General features: G+C 44.9%; 1 protein-coding gene and 1 long non-coding RNA gene across 2 annotated transcripts; both read right to left on the bottom strand.

The window, feature by feature from the left end:
• Positions 1 to 7,566: 7,566 nt before the first annotated feature.
• On the bottom strand, positions 7,567 to 11,066 carry LOC110576115 (nuclear RNA export factor 3-like). The gene is made up of 6 exons (XM_044911593.1): positions 11,019 to 11,066; positions 8,498 to 8,566; positions 8,357 to 8,412; positions 8,110 to 8,217; positions 7,931 to 7,989; positions 7,567 to 7,821 (listed from the first exon to the last, which is right to left on the bottom strand). The coding sequence occupies exons 1-6, from the start codon at positions 11,064 to 11,066 to the stop codon at positions 7,658 to 7,660; spliced, it is 504 nt and encodes a 167-aa protein (XP_044767528.1). The 3' UTR covers positions 7,567 to 7,657.
• A 24-nt stretch (positions 11,067 to 11,090) lies between these two features.
• LOC123323394 lies at positions 11,091 to 20,856 on the bottom strand. The gene is made up of 3 exons (XR_006539370.1): positions 20,701 to 20,856; positions 18,490 to 18,660; positions 11,091 to 11,126 (listed from the first exon to the last, which is right to left on the bottom strand). It is a non-coding gene; the product is annotated as an uncharacterized LOC123323394 (long non-coding RNA).
• Positions 20,857 to 22,225: the final 1,369 nt, after the last annotated feature.

The raw sequence follows: 22,225 nt of genomic DNA, 5'->3' as shown, positions 1-22,225 counted from the left end.
TTGTAATGGGTTATGAGTGGTATTATTTAGACCCTCATTCCTGGTCATTTTATTCTTCTTGGCCTGGGTTTCTCCATTATCCTTTTACTGTCAAAACCGGGCAGGGAAGTACTAAGCAGTGCTCAATGGATTGCTTAGTAGCCAAACATATTTCTTCCTGCCCTCAATGTGTAATAATGTCCATACCCTCTCCTGATAACAGTCAATTACCTCTGCCAGGATGGTGACTCCTCTTTTACAGGATGGTTGATGAGCATGAGGAGGACAAAGTGCATGAGTAGAATTTGTAGCTTATAATTCAATAACCCAGAGTTCTAGAAACCAGGCACCTAAATTTCTCCAACCTAGTCAATTGGAATGATGGCAAGTGATGGGTCCTGCTTATACCCCCTTGTTTTCCAGATCCAGCTACTATCTTTTTTGAGGACCAGAACCATACAAAAGTCTTTTGCTCACAGTGTATATTGAGTCCTAGATGATGACTCCCAATTCTATTAAGTTCTTTAAACAGAACTTCACCTAGGCCTTCAGCAACCCATTCCAATCCTTTATTAGGCAGCAGCTTCTGGGTGGTGCAAAATGTCATATGACCAGTGAATTCCATGTTTGTGGGTCCATTTCCATACATTGTTGCTATAAAGTGGGTCTCTTTGTTTGATATGATCTTTTCTGAGAATTCCATGACAGTAGATCAAACACTACACTCTCAGGTAAAGGTGATGGCCAAGACCCTGCAGGCAAACCATCACCCTCAGTATGTTATATTCCTCTCAAAAGAGTCATCAGCCTTTTCAGAGTGAAAAGGCCCAATCTATTCAACTAGTCCCATATTTGGTGATCAACGTTGGTTTCTGTGGCTGGAAGATTAAACATTCAACATTAGCAAAGCTGTATCCACCTAGATAACTCAAGACTCATACTGTTGGACCTAGGAATAGCCTCCATCTCTCCCACCATGGCCACTTTGTACATGTTACTATTAATATGAATAAACATAGATATTAAAAATTTATTAGCCCATGGACTTTGTTTATACCTCCCCCTGACAAACACACACACACACACACACACACCATTTTCTAGGGCTTCCCCCAGTCCCTAGATGAACTCATGCTCCCAATAAAATCCTCCTTTTCTCTGGACTAAAACAAATGTCACATGCTTCTGATGGGGCTTGCCACCGAAAATGATTTAGGATATCCCAAAGGAAGGAAATCTTTCCATTGTCAGGTTAGAAGAAAACAGAGGAGTTAAGAGGCTATTGAGTAGCTAATCCCTCATTTGTCCTGAAGTTCCCTATCCTCTAATGAGGTGGTAGCCAGAAAATCTTACAATGACACCATAAGCATATGTTAGTGGAGCACTGGCTTTCTATGTATCCCACAAACATCACTCTTGAAAAATTTAGGTGCATTTATAACTTATATTCCAAAGATAATTCCAAATATTTTAAGCCAACGTGGTGAATAATTATGGGCATTTCAGACTGGTGAGATATTTGGGGAGATGAAAGTCTTGGCCTGGTCTGACTTCTCCCTTGACCATTTATGTTGATGGCAAGCTTCCTGCCCCAAATGTATTTGCATTAGAGCCAGGTATTTCCCAATGGTTATCCTCACCAAAGTAACATCCTTCAAGAACTGTTACAGTCATTGAAACTTATCCTTTACTTCCTTATATCTTTCTCTAACTTACATGCATGCATTTCTTTCTCTCTAACAACATGATGAGCTTCATGAAGAAAGTGATAGGGATCTTAAAAGTCTTCATATCAATGTTCTATATGTCCACTGTGGTGGTTACATGTGTGAATGAATTTATCCAAATTTATCGAATTATACACCTAAAATGGATGCATTATATTGAACAAAAGTTATAGCTCAGTAAAGTTGATTTTTAAAATGTCTTCGTATAATCCTAAAATTTGTATGGAACCAGAAAAGACCCCAAACAGCCAGAGGAATGTTGAAAAAGAAAGGCAAAGCTGGGGGCATCACAATTCCGGACTTCCAGCTCTATTACAAAGCTGTCATCATCAAGACAGTATGGTACTGGCCCAAAAACAGACACATCGATCAATGGAACAGAATAGAGAGCCCAGAAATGGACCCTCAACTCTATGGTCAACTAATCTTCGACAAAGCAGGAAAAATGTCCAATGGAAAAAAGACAGTCTCTTCAACAAATGGTGTTGGGAAAATTGGACAGCCACATGCAGAAGAATGAAACTGGACCATTTCCTTACACCACACACACAAATAGACTCCAAATGGATGAAAGACCTAAATGTGAGACAGGAGTCCATCAAAATCCTAGAGGAGAACACAGGCAGCAACCACTTCAACCTCAGCCGCAGCAACTTCTTCCTAGAAACATCACCAAAGGCAAAGGAAGCAAGGGCAAAAATGAACTATTGCAACTTCATCAAGATAAAAAGCTTTTGCACAGCAAAGGAAACAGTCAACAAAACCAAAAGGCAACCGACAGAATGGGAGAAGATATTTGCAAATGACATATCAGATAAAGGGCTAATATCCAAAATCTATAAAGAACTTATCAAACTCAACACTCAAAAAACAAAGAATCCAATCAAGAAATGGGCAGAAGACACGAACAGACATTTTTCCAAAGAAGACATCCAAATGGCCAACAGACACATGAAAAAGTGCTCAACATCGCTCGGCATCAGGGAAATCCAAATCAAAACCTCAATGAGATACCACCTCACACCAGTCAGAATGGCTAAAATTAACAAGTCAGGAAATGACAGATGTTGGCGAGGATGCAGAGAAAGGGGAACCCTCCTACACTGTTGGTGGGAATGCAAGCTGGTGCAGCCACTCTGGAAAACAGTATGGAGGTTCCTCAAAAAGTTGAAAATAGAGCTACCCTATGATCCAGCAATTGCACTACTGGGTATTTACCCCAAAGATACAAATGTAGTGATCCGAAGGGGCACGTGCACCCCAATGTTTATAGCAGCAATGTCCACAATAGCCAAACTATGGAAAGAGCCAAGATGTCCATCAACAGATGAACTGATAAAGAAGATGTGGTATATACATACAATGAAATATTATGCAGCCATTAAAAAAAAAAACCCAAATCTTGCCATTTGCAACAACGTGGATAGAACTAGAGGGTATTATGCTAAGCGAAATAAGTCAATCAGAGAAAGACATGTATCATATGATCTCACTGATATGAGGAATTCTGAATCTCAGGAAACAAACTGAGGGTTGCTGGAGTGGTGGGGGTGGGAGGGATGGGGTGGCTGGGTGACAGACATTGGGGAGGGTATGTGCTATGGTGAGAGCTGTGAATTGTGTAAGACTGTTGAATCACAGACCTGTACCTCTGAAACAAATAATACATTATATGTTAAAAAAAAATAATAAAGAAGATAGTAGGAAGGGAAAAGTGAAGGGGGGGAAATGGGAGGAGGAGATGAACCATGAGAGACTATGGACTCTGAGAAACCAACTGAGGGTTCTAGAGGGGAAGGGGGTGGGGGGATGGGTTAGCCTGGTGATGGGTATTAAAGAGGGCACATATCGCATGGAGCACTGGGTGTTATAGGCAAACAATGTATCATGGAACACTACATCAAAAAATAAATAATTAATTAAAAAAAAACATGTTTACAAGATTAAAACCAGAAAATGTCTTCGTATCCCTTCCAGAATCTAGAGCTGAGTCCTGCTCATATGTGGAATCAAGTATTTTCTGATTGAATTATTCTGTTAAATTGTATAGTTGTTTTGTTTTGTTTTTGCTATAGCCAAGAATATCATCAGGAGCTCCAGACATACATCCAACAACATGGCCCCACCCAGATTTTTTCATAGGCTCCACAAACAACATGACCAAAATAGAACTGTCAATTTCCTGGCATTGCACTAAACCTGACCCTCCACTCAATTCCTCATCTAAGAAAACCACCCTAAACCAGGTGCAAAGATCCACATTCCAAAAGACACACTTGGTTCCTTTCTATCCCTCACCACAAACATGGACTTCATCAGCAGGTTCAGTACTTCTGAGTACTTCTAGCTGCCTTGGGTATAAAAGTGTAACATATATTCTATACCAATTATCCTTCTCTCTTAATAATAGAATCCCAGGGCACCTGGGTGGCTCAGTCGGTTAAGCGGCTGCCTTTGGCTCGGGTCGTGATTCCAGGGTCCTGGGATCGAGCCCCACATCCGGCTCCTTGCTCACCAGGGAGCCTGCTTCTCCCTCTGCCTCTGCCTCTCCCCCCTGCTTGTGCTTGCTCTCTCCCCTCACTGTGTCAAATAAATAAATAAAATCTTTAAAAAAACAATAGAATTCCAAATTTATTTGGGACAGTAGTGTTTCCAGTAAAAGACCACATCTGTAGCTTCCTTTGCAGCTATGTGTGGCCACATGACCAACTTCTGCCCAACAAGGTGATTGTAGAAGTGTTGTGCGGTAGTTAGAGGAAGGGAGCTGAAAGGCAGCTGAACTTCTCAGACCAAGATATTACTTACACCATCTGTTGTGGACTGAACTGTGTCCCATCCAAATTCGTATGTTGAAGCTCTAACCCCCTGTACCTCAGAACATGACTGGATTTGAAGACAGGGCATTTAAAGAGGTAATCAAGTTAAAAAGAGGCCATTAGGGTAGGCCCTAATCCAATCTGATTAGAGTACCTATAAGAGGAGTTCAGGAAATATAGAGAGATACCAAGGGTGTGTGTGCACAGAAGGATGACCATGTGAAGAAGGAGCAAGAGGGTGACCACCTGCAAGGCAAGAAGAGAGGCCTCAGAAGAAATCAATGCTATAAATACTTGGATCTTGGCTTTCTAGTTTTCAGAACTGTGAGAAATAAATTTCTGTTGTTGAATCCACTCAGTCTGTGGTATCTTTGCCCTAGAAAACTAATATACCATTAGATAAGGCTTTCTATTTTGACAGCTCATGAGAATCAATTGAGGAGCCTTAAAAATACTGATGACTAGACCTACCCTTAGAGATCCTGATTCAGTTTCTCGAGTCTGGGCATTGGAGGGGATTTTACTGTACATCCGGAGTTGAAAACCACAGGTCTAAGAGAATAATGTTTTGCATCCTATAGGGGAGGTTGAAAATATTGGATCTAGCATCATGTAGAAGGCATTTCCTCCCCCCCATATCTCTCTTCCTCCACTGCTTTTTTTTCCACCCCACAGCTCCCTTTTTCTCTGTTCTAGCCAGATCCCCACAGATGGACCCAGAGATTCTCCCTCCTCTTCATCCTATTACAAATCCAAGATCCATCTTAATTTAAGGCACATTAAGCAGCTTCAGCCCCACTTCTGGCCCTCCTTGCCAAGAAAAGTTAAGTCTTGAGGAGCTTCACCCTCTCTGATTCTGCCTGTTAGCCTGAGCCAGGACTCAGAAGCTACCTTCTGACCTCTTAGTCCAATTAAGAAATGCACAAAACACAAGAACCAGAGATTTTTTTTTTTAAAGATTTATTTATTTATTTATTTATTTGAGAGAAGAGAATGAGAGACAGAGAGCATGAGAGGGAGGAGAGTCAGAGGGAGAAGCAGACTCCCTGCCGAGCAGGGAGCCCGATGCGGGACTTGATCCCGGGACTCCAGGATCATGACCTGAGCCGAAGGCAGTCGCTTAACCAACTGAGCCACCCAGGCACCCAAGAACCAGAGATTTTACTAATGGAAAATAAGCATATGAAAATACATTTAACATCTTTAATCATCATGGAAATGCACAATAAAATATAAACACACTTATCAGAATGGCTAAAAAATAGTGAAAACACCAAATGCAGTGAAATCTATGGATAAACTGAGTCACTCAGACATTGCTAATGAGAATGCAAAATGTTACAGGCACTCTGGAAAACAATTTGGCATTTTTTTCCCCAAAACTAAACATGTAATAATAACTGGATAGTATAGCAGTTGCACTCTAGGCAATTTATCCAGAGAAATGAAAATTTGTGTTCACATGAAAACCTGTACTTGAATGTTCCTAACAGTTCTATTCATAATAGTTAAAAAGTAGAAACAACCCAGATGTCCTTCAATAGGTGAATGGTTAAAGAAACGGTGGTAAATCCATACCATGGAATACTATTTGGCGATAAAAAGGAACGGATTATCAATACACTTAACAACTTGGATGGCTCTCAGGGGAATTATGCTAAGTGAAAGAAATCCATTTCAAAAGGTTATCATGCACTGACAGAAGGATAACCCCCCCACCCCAATAATAACCCTGTTTCCACTGCCACTCAGTAACCAGACTCCTTCCATACCCCTACCATGTCTGCCTCCCAGACTCCTTGCCTGGTACCTGTAGACCTCCCACAGAGCCAGCCTTTGGAGATTGTCTGCAACCTCCCCTACATTTATAGGTTTATACCCAAACCAAGGACAATTTTATTTTATTTTATTTTTTAAAAAGATTTATTTATTTGTTTTAGAGAGAGAGTGGGGGGGAGTGAAGGGCAGAGAGAGAGTGAGAGAGAGAGAAGCAGACTCCCCACTGAGCACAGAGCCCAATGCCAGGCTCGATCTCATGACCTGAGCTGAAATCAAGAGTGGGATGCCTAACCAACTGAGCCACTCAGTCGCCCCCAAATCAAGGACAATTTTATACCTGCATTTACTCTGTACAACAGGCCAAGGAATGGGCAGTCTAATCTTCATTTTCAGAAGAAGATACTGAGTCACACAGAGGTCATGTGACTTAACCAAGGTAATACCCCTGGTGAATGGTGGGGTCAGGAAGATAACCCACATTTCGATTCCAGACCCCATGCCCTTGACCACTAAGCTAGACACTTCGGGTCTACCTGTTTGCTTTCTACAATATTGAGAAAACCCTGAGGACTGCATAACCACATTCCCACGTCCTTGAGCCCAGGCTGGGCTGGGAGTTCCACCCACAACACAGCACTCACCTGGAATTGCTCCCAGGTGTAGCAGCGAAGGTTTAGGTGAACACAGAACTGAGACATTCCTCCCACTTCAACAGCAAATAACAAACAACAGGACTCCCTTAGAGTCATACATGCTTCACATGCTTACACAGCATTCTTCAGTCAGGGTCTGACTTGATATTCATGCTGAAGGGGACAACTGTTCTCTGGAGGTCAGGGTGTCCATATGGGGATGGCAACAATAGGAGCCATCTGCTCGCAGTGACAAGGGCCCTCCTATGTGCCAGGTTCTGTGACAACCACTTCATTCGTTCATTTGATACATTTTTCACAGATGCCCAAGAGATGCACATTATTAGTTCCATTAGCAAATGAGGAAACTTCCAGGTTAAGAGCCCAAGGTCACAGAGTAAGGATCTAGGGTGAGAGCTGTCCAACTCCTCAGACTAATGCCCAAGCTGGGTGGGGCAGACCGGCACAGATCTAGTTCAGACCAGGATGATATGAGGGGAGCGTGGAAATGGGAGAACATAACGGGACTAGGAAGAGAAGGGAAGGCACCAGGGAAGCTGGGAGAGTTCTGAGAGGGAGCCCAGCCAGCAGGGAGAGAGCAGAGGAGCATCTGGGAGGAGGTTCTACACACACGCACCTTCCTTGAACACCCCGTTGACAGAGAAGCAGAGCATCGTCTCCTGAAAGGGAAGGGCCCAGGTGCTAAGTCACCTAAACCTCCTACTCACCCACGGCTTTCTGGGGCTGCCTGAGGGAGGAAGCCGGTGCTCACCATCTGGAACCACATGTCCACCAAGAAGGAGCTGAGGTCATGCTGAGTTTTGGGCAGCACACAGAGGGAGCCCACGATGTCACGCTTTGTGTGCTTCAGCGGCTGAACACGCAGGGCTATGGGGGGAGGAGAAACAAGCGAAGGTCAGGGGTTGCTACACCCTGGGCCCTATAATTACCACTTCACACCTCTTTCCCTGCCCAGTCTTCCCCATCACACACGCACAGGCGTCCTTGAGCTTCTTCATATTCCTGCTTTCCTTGAAGTACTTGCACAAGCTGCTTCTAGGAGAGAAAGAGGAACAGAAGGTGGTGGTCTGGCCAGTGTGGGTGTTTCCAGGAGCTGCCCTGTATCCACTGGGGAGCCACAGGGCCCAGGAGCAGAGTCGGAGCTTTGCTACTCACGGGGCTGACTCCTCGGGGTTGAAGGGAATGGCCAGGGAGAAGCAGGCCTCATCGTGGTAGGCACCGAGGAGACCCTGACGGTCTCCAGAATCGTAAATCAAATAGTATCTGTGGGAGAGTAATGAGGACAGTCTATCTCTGTGGTCTGGACCTCAGATGAGATTTCCAGACCCAGTCAGCAGTCCTGAGCTTGGGTGGCCTCACCCATCCTAGCCAACCCCTTCCCCAGATTCCCAGGAGTACTTACTGCTGCAGGAATTGCAGGACTAGACTCTTCAGTGCATCAGATCCAAAGAAGCTTCCCTGAAATCACAACAGTCCTCAGGACCACGGCTGATAACCCCTCCTCACGCACCGCCCCAAACCCGGCTTGATCCGCCCTCCTCACCTTGCAGGTTGGTAACCTCTTGTGGGCTGCAGTACTGATACTGGTTGGTGAAGGTGACTCCTGGCTGTCCTGGGGAAAGGAAGAGGGAGTGGGCAGTGTGGACCAGGAGCTGGTGCTGAACGATCAGGGAAAGGATGGACCCCGCAGAGGGTGAGGGTCAGAGGCCAGGTGCAAAAGGGCCCTGGAAATTACATGGGCAAGACTACATTTGGGATCACTGTCTTGGGGTCCCTGATGCCCCTGCAGAACGTGGTTGAAGGCGATCTGGAGCCCTTGTTGGGTTCCCACATGGATCTGGACCTCCATGAGATTGAAGGGTCATGAAAATTGTAACTTCTGCAAGACCTAAATGGCTTCAGGGCAGGTTTGGGGCAGCATCAGCGCCAGCAGAGGAGTCAATGATCAAGGAATACACCTACCAGGCTTAGTAGCTTGGGAAAAAATTCCAGGATGGAGCTGCAGAAATCCAGACAAAACAGAAAAGTCAGTGAAACTTTGCAGGTGTCCTTCATCATGGGAGCAAGCACACTTACACCTGACACACAGCCGAGTACGTCCCACCTACACTGCACTGTCCTAGGCTTCCAGGGCCCTTGGCACCTCCCTTGTGGATGGACCTAGAGGGAAAGCACACACTCTCTTCCCCCTCCTCTCTCTGATTCCATTCCTCCACCCCACCCCCTCCTCCCTCTCTTTCCCCTGGACGGATCCCACCTAGACTGTCCTGACTCCCGTGTCCAGTGCCATCAGAAGCAACATTTGGAGCCCAGGCTCCAGGGCTGCCTTTTCCTTCCTGCCTCCCTTCCTTCCTTCAGGTCCCCACCAAAGGCTCCAGAGAGAAGAGGGAATGGGGTTGGGAGCCCAGGGCTCTGCTACCTCACTAGGGGTCCAGCATGCTGCAGGACCATGACACCCCCCAGGGGTGGCCCGGGATGCTGGGGCAAGGAGGTGAGTGAAGCAGGAACCAGGAGGCAGGGGGGGAGAGGGAGGGGGATGAAGACAGAAGAGGGGTTGAAGGTAGGAAGGGAGAGGTGAGAGAGACATAGGGGAGTAGAGACAAAAGAGGGAGAGAAAGCAAACAAAGGGAAGGGAAAGAAGCTCTACCATGGTGGTGGGGGTCAGGGAGGAAGAGAGGAGAAAGGGGAAAATGCTCTCTGCCTGCAGTCCCTTCCTTCATCTGCCCTGGCTGGCCCTGGCATCCGATGTAGGAATGGAAAACATGCAGGTGTTGGGCCGGGGGCCCACTGCACGCTGGTTGAAACTTTGTCACTTGTGTGAGCTCAGTCTGAGCCAGGCATGGGGAACGAAGCAGCCACGGGGGCAGGAGACCTTCCCCAGAGGGAGTAGAGGGTCAAGCCCCAGGTCAGCATGGAGCTGGGGGTCTGTGGTCCCCTCTTATGATCACCACCTTCCCTCCTGATGACCCCAGTGCACCTGTGCCTGTCCCAGTTGGTTCCTTGCCTGAGGGATTATACCCATGTCGGGCTACCCAGGGCTCCTCTGAAGGACCAGTCTGGATGATGTGACATGTGGAGGGAGGGGAGGGGGCAGTGCCTCTGAGAGGCCTGCCCTTCTGTCCTCTCAAGCACCTCTGCCCTCTGCCTTCCATTCCTGCCTCAGGAAGCCCTCTGCTCACTGGCAGTCACCCACTTCTGGCCCCCTGACTCAGGGAACCCTGGTTTCTCCCAAGGAGGGCCCAGCTCCTGGCAGGGGGTCAGAGGAACGGATGTCATGATGGCAGTCCCCCAGGACCTCGGCCCTCAGCATGGGGCAGGAAAGCCACCAAGGCAGCCTGGAATTGGAGGGGGGATACATTTGGTTCAAGGAAAAGAGGGTCCCTCTCAGAACAAGGGAGGGAAGCCCTGTCTCGGCAGGGAGGCAGAAAGGCCCGTCTCAGCATGAGGCCCTGGGCTGGAGGGCCCCTCTCAGTCCAGGGCACCAGCACCGGGCTCAAGGTGGTCACTCTGGTCCTAGGGAGGAAGGGGAGCCCTGCTTCGTAGATCACACTTTGGGGTTGGCACGCTAGAGAAGGCTGGGTGCAGACAACCTGCAAACGGACCTCAGACCAGACAAACCGGTGAGCAGGTCAGAGGAAGGGAAGGAGATGTCTAAGCACAGGCGAGGGACACAGAGAAGAGAGCATAGGGCCTCCGGTCCCCCCAAAGGAACAGAGCTGCTGCCTCCTCCAAACAGGCACCGTCAGGCATAGTTCAGAGTCCCACGGGGTGACACAGTGTACAACTGACCTTATGTTGGTTGATTTATCAGGGAAGGCGGTGCACAGGGGCCTTCTATTGGCACTCATCTCTTCTGGCTGCAGACTTTTGCCCTCGTCCAACTCCCCTGCAGACTTCACCTATAATTATGGGGAGGAAACACGTGGAGCAGAGAGAGATGGCCAGGATGACCCTGCACCCCCGGTCCTTCCCTTCTCCAACAAATCCACTCCCCTGACTCTTGTCACCATCCCGTGAGCACTCCCAACTTCCTTTCAAAGAAGGATCTGGGTACCACACCTCACCTCACTGTTGGAGAGGTTCAAGCTCTTGATGCTGGCGGCATTCTGCATAGTGTTGGACAAGCCATCCAGCTGGCAGGGTGTCTTGGTGCTCGGGTTCGAGGGCAAAAGCTATGATGAGGAAAAAGTTAGAGTGAGGACCGCAACAGGGGATATCTGAGACCAATCTGCCTCTTTTACCTAATCTCTCCCACCTTCAGCATCAGTCTCAGCACTGGGACTGAGTCCTCACCTCGGGCATGTTCTTTTCATGGGTCTGCAGGGAGGCAGCCATGCTGTTTCTAGGATTTGGTACCATTTCAATATCATGGGTGATCAAGTCTCCGAGAAGCCGAGAAGAGGGAATCAGAAGGCTGCGAGAGGCCCGGCTGGCAGAGCCCCAGCACCAACCCCTCCCCACGTTACCATCCCTAAGTCTCCTTCCGAGACAGGCCCCTCTGCCCTCAGCTGCCCCAGAATTACTGCTGTAGGCATATCAGGGGCAAAGAGGACCCTCTGGATGTTAAGAGATTGCTGGGAGACTACATATCGTTTGTTCATGGTCAGCTGCAGAGTTAGAGATGGGGTCAGTGGTTCTTGAAAACCAAGCAAGACTTATTTTGCAAAAAAATCATTGTTTATCTTTGGTAATAAGTCTAGACTTATTTTGCAAACAGATTATTGGTTATATTTGGTAAAAATTAGGGTGATTATAGAGACAAAATATGTTTCAATAACACATCTTTGTAGATGTTAGATTTTAACACTATTTGCTGTAAACTGGACTAGGTCCTGGTTCCTCCTAGGGTCCTCCAGTGCCAGGCTACAACCCTCCAAACTACCATTCTGATTTTTCTCCCACCTTTCTGACTTGGAATCATTTATGAATGAAAACTTCCCTTTTCCTGAAGTCCTGCAAACTAAATATAAATGACTTGATGTAAAGAAATCCCCATAATAGTTCATCAATAGACACTCTTGGGGCGCCTGGGTGGCTCAGTTGGCTAAGCGACTGCCTTCGGCTCAGGTCATGATCCTGGAGTCCCGGGATCGAGTCCCGCATCGGGCTCCCTGCTCGGCAGGGAGCCTGCTTCTCCCTCTGACCCTCCCCCCTCTCATGTGCTCTCTCTCTCTCATTCTCTCTGTCTCAAATAAATAAATAAAATCTTAAAAAAAAAAAAAAACAGACACTCTTTGTGCTTACTGCTCTATGGGCCACTCAAAAAGAGCACCAAAGACATTCGAACTGCAAACCAGAAAGATCTGTTAGATTGCCACTACCTGCCCTCACTCTATCTAAAGAAGCTTTAAGTCGGACATCTAGAAGTCTCATCAACTGGCTACCCTCAGAGCTCAGAAACTGGCTTAACGTTTGATCCAAACATGAACCTTTGTTTTTCTTTTGTTTCCATAGAAATGCCTTTATTTAATACCCGATTACTTGAAACATACGTGTAACTTTGAGAATAATACCTGCAATCCTGCCTCCTGAAATTAGTTTGACTAAACTGACCTATTGCTGGGACTAAGAGATGGGACCAACAAGATGAAACAATCCACCTGCTCCGTATTTAATATGTGACACTCCCAAGGAAGTATTCGTGGGGGGACCTGAAGGGGTTCAGGACAGCCCCCACCTCAGAATATGGCCACTTTGACATGTGGATTATTTTGAGCTGAAGGCACTAGAGAACCTGCAGACTCAAGAGAAAGTTTTGTCCCTCCTTTAAGCACACAGAAAAAATCTAAATTGGGGGTCTTTCCCAGAATAAGAGTTATTAACAGAGGTAAATTTTATCTGAGTGATGCATCTATATGGTAGGTCAAACCTCTTATGGCCAAACATCTGCTCCTGTTACCACTGTGTGAAGTGCATTCCTTTCCTCCAACATCCCAGACCGCTATTCCGTTCTCCTTGGTTCAGAATGACATATATATCTCATTCTGCCTGATTGCCTTTGAGATTTACAAGACTATGGATTCCTCATACGTACATCTATTAAATTTGATTTCTCCTGTAAATAAATAAATAAAGAGCTCACTCACTCACTCATGGGTCAAAGTAGAAGTCTCAAGGGAAATTTAAAAAATTTAAACTGAATGGAAATGAAAATTCAATATCAAAATTTGTGGGATTCAGCAGCACTGAGAGCGAATTTATACCACTAAATGCATACATTAGAAAAAACAAAAATGTTTCAAATCAATAATCCAAGCTTCTACTTCAAGAATGTAGAAAAAGAACAGCAAAAGGAACCAAGACCAGAATAAGGTAGACAGTAATAAAGAGTAGAAATTGAAGAAATTTAAGAGAAAAATAAGAGGAAACGAATGAAATGAGCACCTGCTTCTTTGAAAAGATCAATAAAATTGCCAAACCTCCAGCAAGACTGCTAAAAAAGAGAGAAAAAAGATAAATGACCAAAATCATGGTTTAAAGAGGATGTCACTACAGATTCTGCAGACATAACAAATATAATCAGAGTATATTATACTATGGGCAACTCTACACACATCAGTTTGACAGCCTAGATAAAAGTGACCAATTCCTTACAAAATACAATCTACTATAACTCACCCTATATGAAATAGATCATTTGAAAAGTCATCTATTAAAAGAATTGAGGTTGTAATTTAACAACTCTCCCAAAAATCCAGGCCCATATGCTACTACTGGAGAATCCAATGGTAAGGGGAGAATTAAGATCAATTCTACAAAATCTCCACCCAGAAAATAAAAGAGAAGGGAATATTTCTCAATTCATTTTATGAAACTAGTAATTACCTAATATCCAAACCAAAGGAAGTAAGTAAGGAAGGAAGGAATGAAAGAAGGAAGGAAAGAGGGAATGAAGAAAGAAAGAAAGAAAGAAAGAAAGAAAGAAAGAAAGAAAGGGAAGAAATAAGGAAGGAAAGAAAGGGAAGAAATAAGGAAGAAAGATGGAAGAAAAGAAAAAAAAAACACCGTACATATCCCCCATGAGTACTGATGCAAAAATCCTTAACAACATATTAGCAAATAGTATTCAGCAATATATAAAAAATTATACACCATGACCAAGTAGGGTTTATTCCAAGGATGGAAAGATGTTTTTCATTTTGGTACTATGGTGTATTACATTGATTTTCTTTCTTTCTTTTTTTTGCCTAAAGAATAAAATAAATTTATTTATTTGCCTACAGAATAAAATTTTTTTTAAGTTTTTTATAATTTTTTATTTAAATTCAATTAGCCAACATCTAGTACATCATTAGTTTCAGAGGTAGAGTTCAGTAATTCATCAGTTGCATATCACACCCAGTGCTCATCACATCCCGTGCCCTCCTTAATACATTGATTTTCTAATGTTGAACCATCTTTGTGCATAAATCCCAACTGGTCATGACGTATAGTCTTCTTAATATGCTGTTGGATTCAGTTTGTTAGTACTTTGTTGAGGATTTTTGCATCTGTATATATATATAAGAGATATTGGTGTGTAGTTTTCTTGTACTGTCAGTCTGGCACTGGTATGTGGGTAACGCTAACCTCATAGGAGGAGTTAGGAAGTGTTCCCTCCTCTTTTACTTTTTGGAAGCGTTTGAGAAGGATTGGTACTAATTCTTTAAATGTTTGAGAGAATTCAACAGTGAAGGCATCTAGACCTGGGCTTTGTTGGGAGATTTTTGAATACTGATTCATTAAAACTAAAACAGGAACCTAATAAAAATGGTAGTGTTGTTTCAGACCTGTTAAATAATTACTTGTGTAAATACTACAATATTTATGGACGTTTACTTGATAAAAATGTGAAGTTTGCTTGTAAAAGTCGGTGTCTACATGCAGAAGAATGAAACTGGACCATTTCCTTACACCACACACAAAAATAGACTCCAAATGGATGAAAGACCTAAATGTGAGACAGGAATTCATTAAAATCTTAGAGGAGAACACAGGCAGTAACCTCTTCGATCTCAGCTGCAGCAACTTCTTCCTAGAAACATTGCCAGATGCAAGGGAAGCAAGGGCAAAATGAACTATTGGCACTTCACCAAGATAAAAAGCTTTTGCACAACAAAAGGAACAGTCAAAAAAAGCAAAAGACAACCGACAGAATGGGAGAAGATATTTGCAAATGACATATCAGATTAAGGGGTAGTATACAAAATCTATAAGGAACTTATCAAACTCAACACCCAGAAAACAAATAAACCAATCAAGAAATGGGCAGAAGACATGAACAGACATTTCAGCAAAGAAGACATCCAAATGGCCAACAGACACATGAAAAAGTGTTCAATATCACTCAGCATCAGGGAAATACCAATCAAAACCTCAATGAGATACCACCTCACACCAGTCAGAATGGATAAAATTAACAAGTCAGGAAATGACAGATGTTGGTGGGGATGCGGAGAAAGGGGAACCCTCCTACACTGTTGGTGGGAATGCAAGCTGGTGCAGCCACTCTTTTTTTTTTTTTTTAAGATTTTATTTATTTATTTGACAGAGAGATAGAGAGCACAAGTAGGCAGAGGGAGAGGGAGAAGCAGGCTCTCCACTGAGCAGGGAACCAGACGTGGGGCTCAATCCCGGGACCCCAGGATCATGACCTGAGCCGAAGGCAGCCGCTTAACCGACTGAGCCACCCAGGCGCCCCTGGTGCAGCCACTCTTGAAAACAGTATGGAGTTTCCTCAAAAAGTTGAAAATAGAGCTACTGTATGACCCAGCAATTGCACTACTGGGTATTTACCCCGAAGATACAAGTGTAGTGATCCAAAGGGGCACATGCACCCCAATGTTTATAGCAGCAATGTCCACAATAACCAAACTATGGAAAGAGCCAAGATGTCCATCGACAGATGAATGGATAAAGAATATGTGGTGTATATATACAATGGAATATTATGCAACCATCAAAAATGAAACCTTGCCATTTGCAATGACATGGATGGAACTAGAGGGTATTATGCTAAGCGAAATAAGTCCATCAGAGAAAGACAAGAAGCATATGATCTCACTGATATGAGGGATTTGAGAAACAAGACAGAGGATCATAGGGGAAGGGAGGGAAAAATGCAACAAGATGAAATCAGAGAGGCAGACAAACCATAAGAGACTCTTAATCTCAGTAAACAAACTGAGGATTGCTGGAGTGGAGGGGGGTGGGAGGGGTGGGGTGGCTGGGGGATGGACATTGGGGAGGGTAGGTACTATGGTGAGCGCTGTGAATTGTGTAAGACTGATGAATCATAGACCTGTACTCCTGAAACAAATAATACATTATATATGTTAATTAAAAAAGTGGGTGTCTAAAGGGTTACAATTTGTCAGTTTCCCTGAAGTGGTGGAAGAGGGGTCACCTGAATCAGACAGAATGTTCTAACACCTGACGTGGATGGATATGGCTCATAGCAAGCACCGTGAACTGAGGGAGCTGGTCCATGTTTGGGGTATATGTGTACCCTTTTGTGTGTTCTTAGGTATTCAGCTGGGCGCAGTTTCCTTCTTTCACCTAGTGTTTCTCAGAAATAAACTGAATTTCAGTGAAACAGATTTATGTTTTTAAAAACAAACTTGTTTAGAAAACAATTTGAATGTACCACCCTCACTGATAAAATTACTACAGTAATTTTTTCCTAGTAATTTTTAAGTACAGGACAACGTTATTGGCTGGGTGGTAAGATTAGGCATGAAAGAAACCATATGATAATTGTCTTTCTCTGCTTGACTTATTTGACTTAGCATAATCCCCTCCAGTTCCATCCATGTCGGTGCACATTGTGGGTGTTCATCCTTTCTGATGGCTGAGTCATATTCCACTGAAGACCATAGGGGAAGAAAGGGAAAACTGAAGGGGGGGAAACCAGAGAGGGAGACAAGCCATGAGAGACTCTGGGAAACAAACTGAGGGTTTCAGAAGGGAGGGGGGTGGGGGGATGGGGTAGCCGGGTGATGGGCATTAAGGGGGGCACGTGCTGTGATGAGCACTGGGTGTTATACGCAACTAATGAATCATGGAACACTACATCAAAAACTAATGATGTCCTGTATGGTGGCTAACTGAACATAATAAAAAAAGATTAGGAATGAAATATATATATTTAATTATGATATATGTTAAATTATAATATATATTTAATTATTATATGTTATACATATATATTTTTTATCTCATACCTTGTACAGCTTTTCTTGCTGGTAATTACTACTGCTTTTAATAAGAATTCTAGGTTGATATCAGTTTCCCTTCTCTCTACTGATTTTTTATATATCAAGGATATTAATCCTATATCAGGCATATATATGTGGCATTTTTTTTCTTCCCATCTCATCATCTTGCCATGTGCTCTTTAATACTGTCTTTCCCCAAAGGGGTTGTTTCCAAATTTGCATAGATTTGTATGGCTAAGAATTTATATTGTTCTCTGTATAAAAACATTTGACTAATATACTAGGGGCACAGAACACCACCCCCCAGGTTTATCGGAGTAATAGAACATTCCCCATCTCAGCAGCCACATGGCCCTGGGGAGCATACACAGCCTGGGCTTGCTGGGGGGGAGCTCCAGGATTTGAGTCTCTACTCCACTGTTCCCCAAGAGTTGCTGACCCTCTGACTTTTCCTTTCCTCCTCAGTGGACCAGTGAACATAATACCTGCCTCGAATGGATTTTGCAGGGATTTGACAGAACATGCAAAGGCATTCTTTGTTATCAAAAGAATCAGGGATACTGGGTGGAACAAAAACAGAGAAAAACCAGTCATTTGGGTGAATGAGTGTCACCCTTACCAGATAACCTTTGGTTTCTTGGGTGAGCTGGGCCTCTCACCTCAATTGCAGGCCAGAGAAGAAAGATCAGGATTGGGAAGATGACAAGACCAATGTCTCCTTTCAGAGTTTTAGGTTTCAGGATCACGAATAGCTTCATGAAGGCCTTTTCTGGGACCTTGATCACAACGTGGAGGGAGTGAAGGGAGGGAGTTGGGAGATCAGCAAAGCCTGGAGCCCTGAGTCTCACCCTTTTCACTTGGCCTAAATTCCCAAATCTTATCTTGGGCACAGCAAGGTTGTGCCTTGCTTAGGCCAAGCGGTTGTCATGAAGGTATCTGGGGTGGAGGAAGAAAAGGCAACATCCACTAGGATCAAAGTAGAGCTACTCTGACAGCACAGTGCCATTTCCTGATCTATGAGACAGAAACATGCCTCCACATTCACTGCATCATATGCAGTAGAATGAGCTCTGTGGCAGTGTGTCATGGGAAAAAAAATCCTGGTACCTACATATCTCTAGATGAGGAAACTGAGAATAAAGGAACAGGTTCATGAAATTCATAAAAGTAATGCACACCTGTTCAAAAACAACTAGCTGGGTTATATGTGCTGAGACCGAAGTGTTACATGTGATAATGAGTGAAATAAAGAAACAAAACAAATTACCTGCAAATTTCCATTATTCACTCCCTTAATCTTCCCAACTCACACCTATCCCTGCACACTTCGCTCACTTACGATCTTATCCAGGGGCCCTCACGGGCATCATCCATGGCTGCAACTCCATCTTGCTCCTAGAGGGGTGAAGAATGAATCCCAGAACTGCTTTGTTCAGACCATGTATCACACCTCCCACGGGAAGCACCCCAGCATCTTGTTCTTTGAAAGAAGCTAATGGGGTATCATGGTCTGAAATTGGAAAAAACACAGAAAAAAAATGAATAAATGTAAAAGGACAACACAAAATAAAACACAGAGTAGAAAACACCAAATACCAAGAACAAAATCCTGGGATTCTGTCCTGGCTAATGAAGAAATATCACTGATTTTTATAATCGAAAAAGAAATATAGCACAGAAGACTGGGAGGCTGCACTGTACCTCCCGGGAGATGAGAAGTAGGCAGAATTCACCGCCCAGGAGAGAGCAAGCACAGCAGGAAGGACTTGGACAGAGGGTCCATTGTGAGGCATTATCCCTGCTCTGATGTGTTCAGGCTGGGTGACCTGGAATGAGTTCATTAATGTCTGTAACCCTCACCTCCCTCCCGTGCTCTAGGTGGACAATTCAAGCTACTCTGTGTGGTGTTAGATTTTAAAGGTCATAGTGAGTCCTCCATCTGAAAAAATGAAAGATAGTCTGAAGAAAATATATCCAGAATGAAGCCTGGGGAGAAAAAATGCTGGGACAGACTGAGAGAGGGGGCAAGAATTAAAGATAATACAGTGAATAACACATTTAACTGGAATCCCAGAAGGAGTGAGAGAGAACAGGCCAGTCCTCCAATTGTTAAATATGATATATCTATTAATTTAGATCTTTAATTACCCTCAGCTATCTTTTATAATTTTCAGTGAGTAGGCCTTGCACTTATTTTGCTAAATTTATTTCTAAGCATTTTATCCTATTTTACACTACTTTAGGAATTGATTTCTTAATTTCATTTTCTGATTGCTCATTTCTAGTAAATAGACATTATTGATCTTTCAAAATTTCTGTACTACTACTAGTATTTCTTTTATAGATTTCTTAGGATTTTCCACACACATGATCATGTTACCTGCAAATAAAGATAGTTTTATTTATTCCTTTGCAATCTATATGCCTTCCATTTCTTTTTCATATATTTTTAAATATTTTACTTATTTATTTGATAGAGAGAGACACCCTGAGAGAGGGAACACAAGCAGGGGGAGTGGGAGAGGGAGAAGCAGGCTTCCCACGGGAGCCCGATGCGGTGCTGATCGCAGGACCCTGAGCAGGGAGCCCACGCCTAGGGGCTCTGATCCCAGGACCCTGGGATCATGACCTGAACCGAAGGCAGACCAGATGCTTAACAGACTGAGCCACCCAGGCACCCCAGGATATTAGTTTTAGGATTTTCTGATAGAGGTGGCACTTTATCAGGTTGAGGAAGTTCCTTGCTATTTCTAGTTTGATTTTATCCTGAATGGGTGTTGGATTTTGTCCAGTGCTTTTTCTGCTTCTATTGAGTTGATTATGTAGTTTTTGTAAAAACTCATGCACGATGCCATAATTAGTAGGCAATAAGTAACATCTATTGTCAAGCTTACAATCTTAATAGTTCAAAAAAATTAATTACCTTTAATTGGAGGTACTTATAATGACTTTTATTTGCTTCTTTACATTTTCCTCTTTTTACAGAAATATTAAAATTCTAGCCTAAGTTTATACCAGTAATTAAAATTTACACACTTTTAGGGACTTGGATCTAGTAATTCACTCCTATCAATACGATTGCTATTTAGTTTTTCCTTTATTGTTATTTATTTTTTCAATCTGGGATCCAATCAAGAATCATGAATTCGTGTTTTTTTTTTTCCACCTTTACTGAGATATAATTGACATAAAACATCGTGTAAGTTTAAGATGTACAATGTCATGATTTGATACACACATATATGAAATGACTATCACATATGCTTCATAAACACATCTAGCACCTCACATAGTTACCTGTGTGTGTGTACGTGTGTGATGAGAACTTTTAAGAACTACTCTCTCAGCAACTTTCAAATATACAATATAGTACTATTAACTATAGTCACCATGCTATGCAGTAGATCCCCAGAACTTATTCATCTTGTAACTAGAAGAGTCTCATGCTCTACTGACTGGGCCAGCCAGACGCCCCTCCCCTGGGGACTTTTCAGAAAAGCAGCTGTACAAAGCCTTTCACCCAAGAAGGTAGAATTTCAGTCTCTGTTACCTTTTTCTGCATCGTCTGCCATTGGGGACAACAGTGACATGGTGAAGACAGCACTAGGACATAGGTGGAACACCCCTGCGGGATCCCAGTTCTGCCTCTTAGGTAGCTCCAAGAGTAGCTTGGTAGAGCAGCGCCCAGCCCCGCGGTCTCTCGAGGGCGTCGTAGATCAAAGTTTGGATGCGCGGGGACTTGGCGTTGTTCCTCGTGACAGGGCGGCTCAGGGGGGTCTTGGCCAGGAGCCCGATGCCCTGCGGGGTCCTCCGCAGCCCCTCGTCGCGGCCGCTGCCCTCCAGCAGCAGGGTCCCGTCTTTGAAAGCTCCGGCCCCGAGCGCCAAGGTGACTTGGTTCACGTCGCCGGGCGCCAGCCCCACTTTCCAAATCTCCTTGTCGCCGGCCGCCGCCGCGTCCCCTCCGGCCGGGTTAGCGGCCCCGCCGCCGCCGCCGCCAGCCACCCCTGCCGCCCTGCGCGCCTTGAGCCCCATCTGCCTCGCCCCAGCCGGCCGCTTCGCCTTCTCGGCTGCTGCTCCGGGAAGCAGAGGCGCTCGGGGTGCGTGGATGAGGCGGCGGCGGCAGCTGCAAGCCCGGGAACTGCAATGCCGTGACCCGCGCGCCGATCCCCACCCCCCCGCCCCCAAAAGCAAGCAAAGGCAGGCCCCCCGGGGGGGGCGCAGGGGAGGCCGGGCAGCGGTAAGAGGTCACATCCCGCGCGGGTCAGCCGCGGAACCCCGAGGGGCGCAGGCCGGGGGCCGCGGGCCGCGGGGAGGCGGCGAGGGCGCACGAGGCTGGCGCCGAGGCGCTAGGGCGCGGGGTGGCGGCGGCGGCACTCCGTCCGGCGGACCCGAGGCAGCATCGCAGCGTACTTACCAGCCGGGTGCCAACCTCCCTCCAGCCACACGCGCTGCCGCTGCCTCCGCTCTCCTCTGCGCTCCCCGCCCCCGGCGCCCCTCCCCGCCCCTCGCCCCCCGCGCTCCTCCCCGCCGGCTCCAGCCTCAGGCCCGCAGCAGTCGTTGAGGGCCCAGCGTAAGCCTGCTATTGCTGTTTAAACGTCCACTGGCACAAAGTTTCTTGCAGGTCGGTTCCATAGTTAAATTGCTGCCCTGTAGGGAACCCAGGAAAGTCTGACCATGTGCCCCATATAGGTTATCTCATTTATTCCTAGGAGGAAGATAATTATCATACCCATTCTCTAGATGAGGAAACAGAAACAAGAAGCATATTGTCTAGGGTCATACAGCCACTGAAAAGAAAAACAGAGGTGGTAGCAAATGACTTTCTGATTGCCAACCCCTTATTCCCCCGGAGGACACCACCAAATTCAGCTGTAATCTAGAAAATCATATGGGAATTGAGGTCCTTCTGAACCCAAACCACTGTTCTTGTCTCTGTAACATACTCATTTGGCTGTAAATCACGTGCTTACAAGATTGGAAGATTGTTTTTTGTATTGGGAAAATTATCGTACCCTAAAATATGGAGGATATTATTCCATTTAACCATTTTAAATGTATAGACCCTTTGACCATAC

The sequence above is a fragment of the Neomonachus schauinslandi genome, chromosome X (genome assembly GCF_002201575.2).
Source record: "Neomonachus schauinslandi chromosome X, ASM220157v2, whole genome shotgun sequence".
Classification (NCBI taxonomy): Eukaryota; Metazoa; Chordata; class Mammalia; order Carnivora; family Phocidae; genus Neomonachus; species Neomonachus schauinslandi.
The sequence above is the reverse complement of the archived record's forward strand: the minus strand, read 5'-3'. Positions and strand labels throughout refer to the sequence as shown.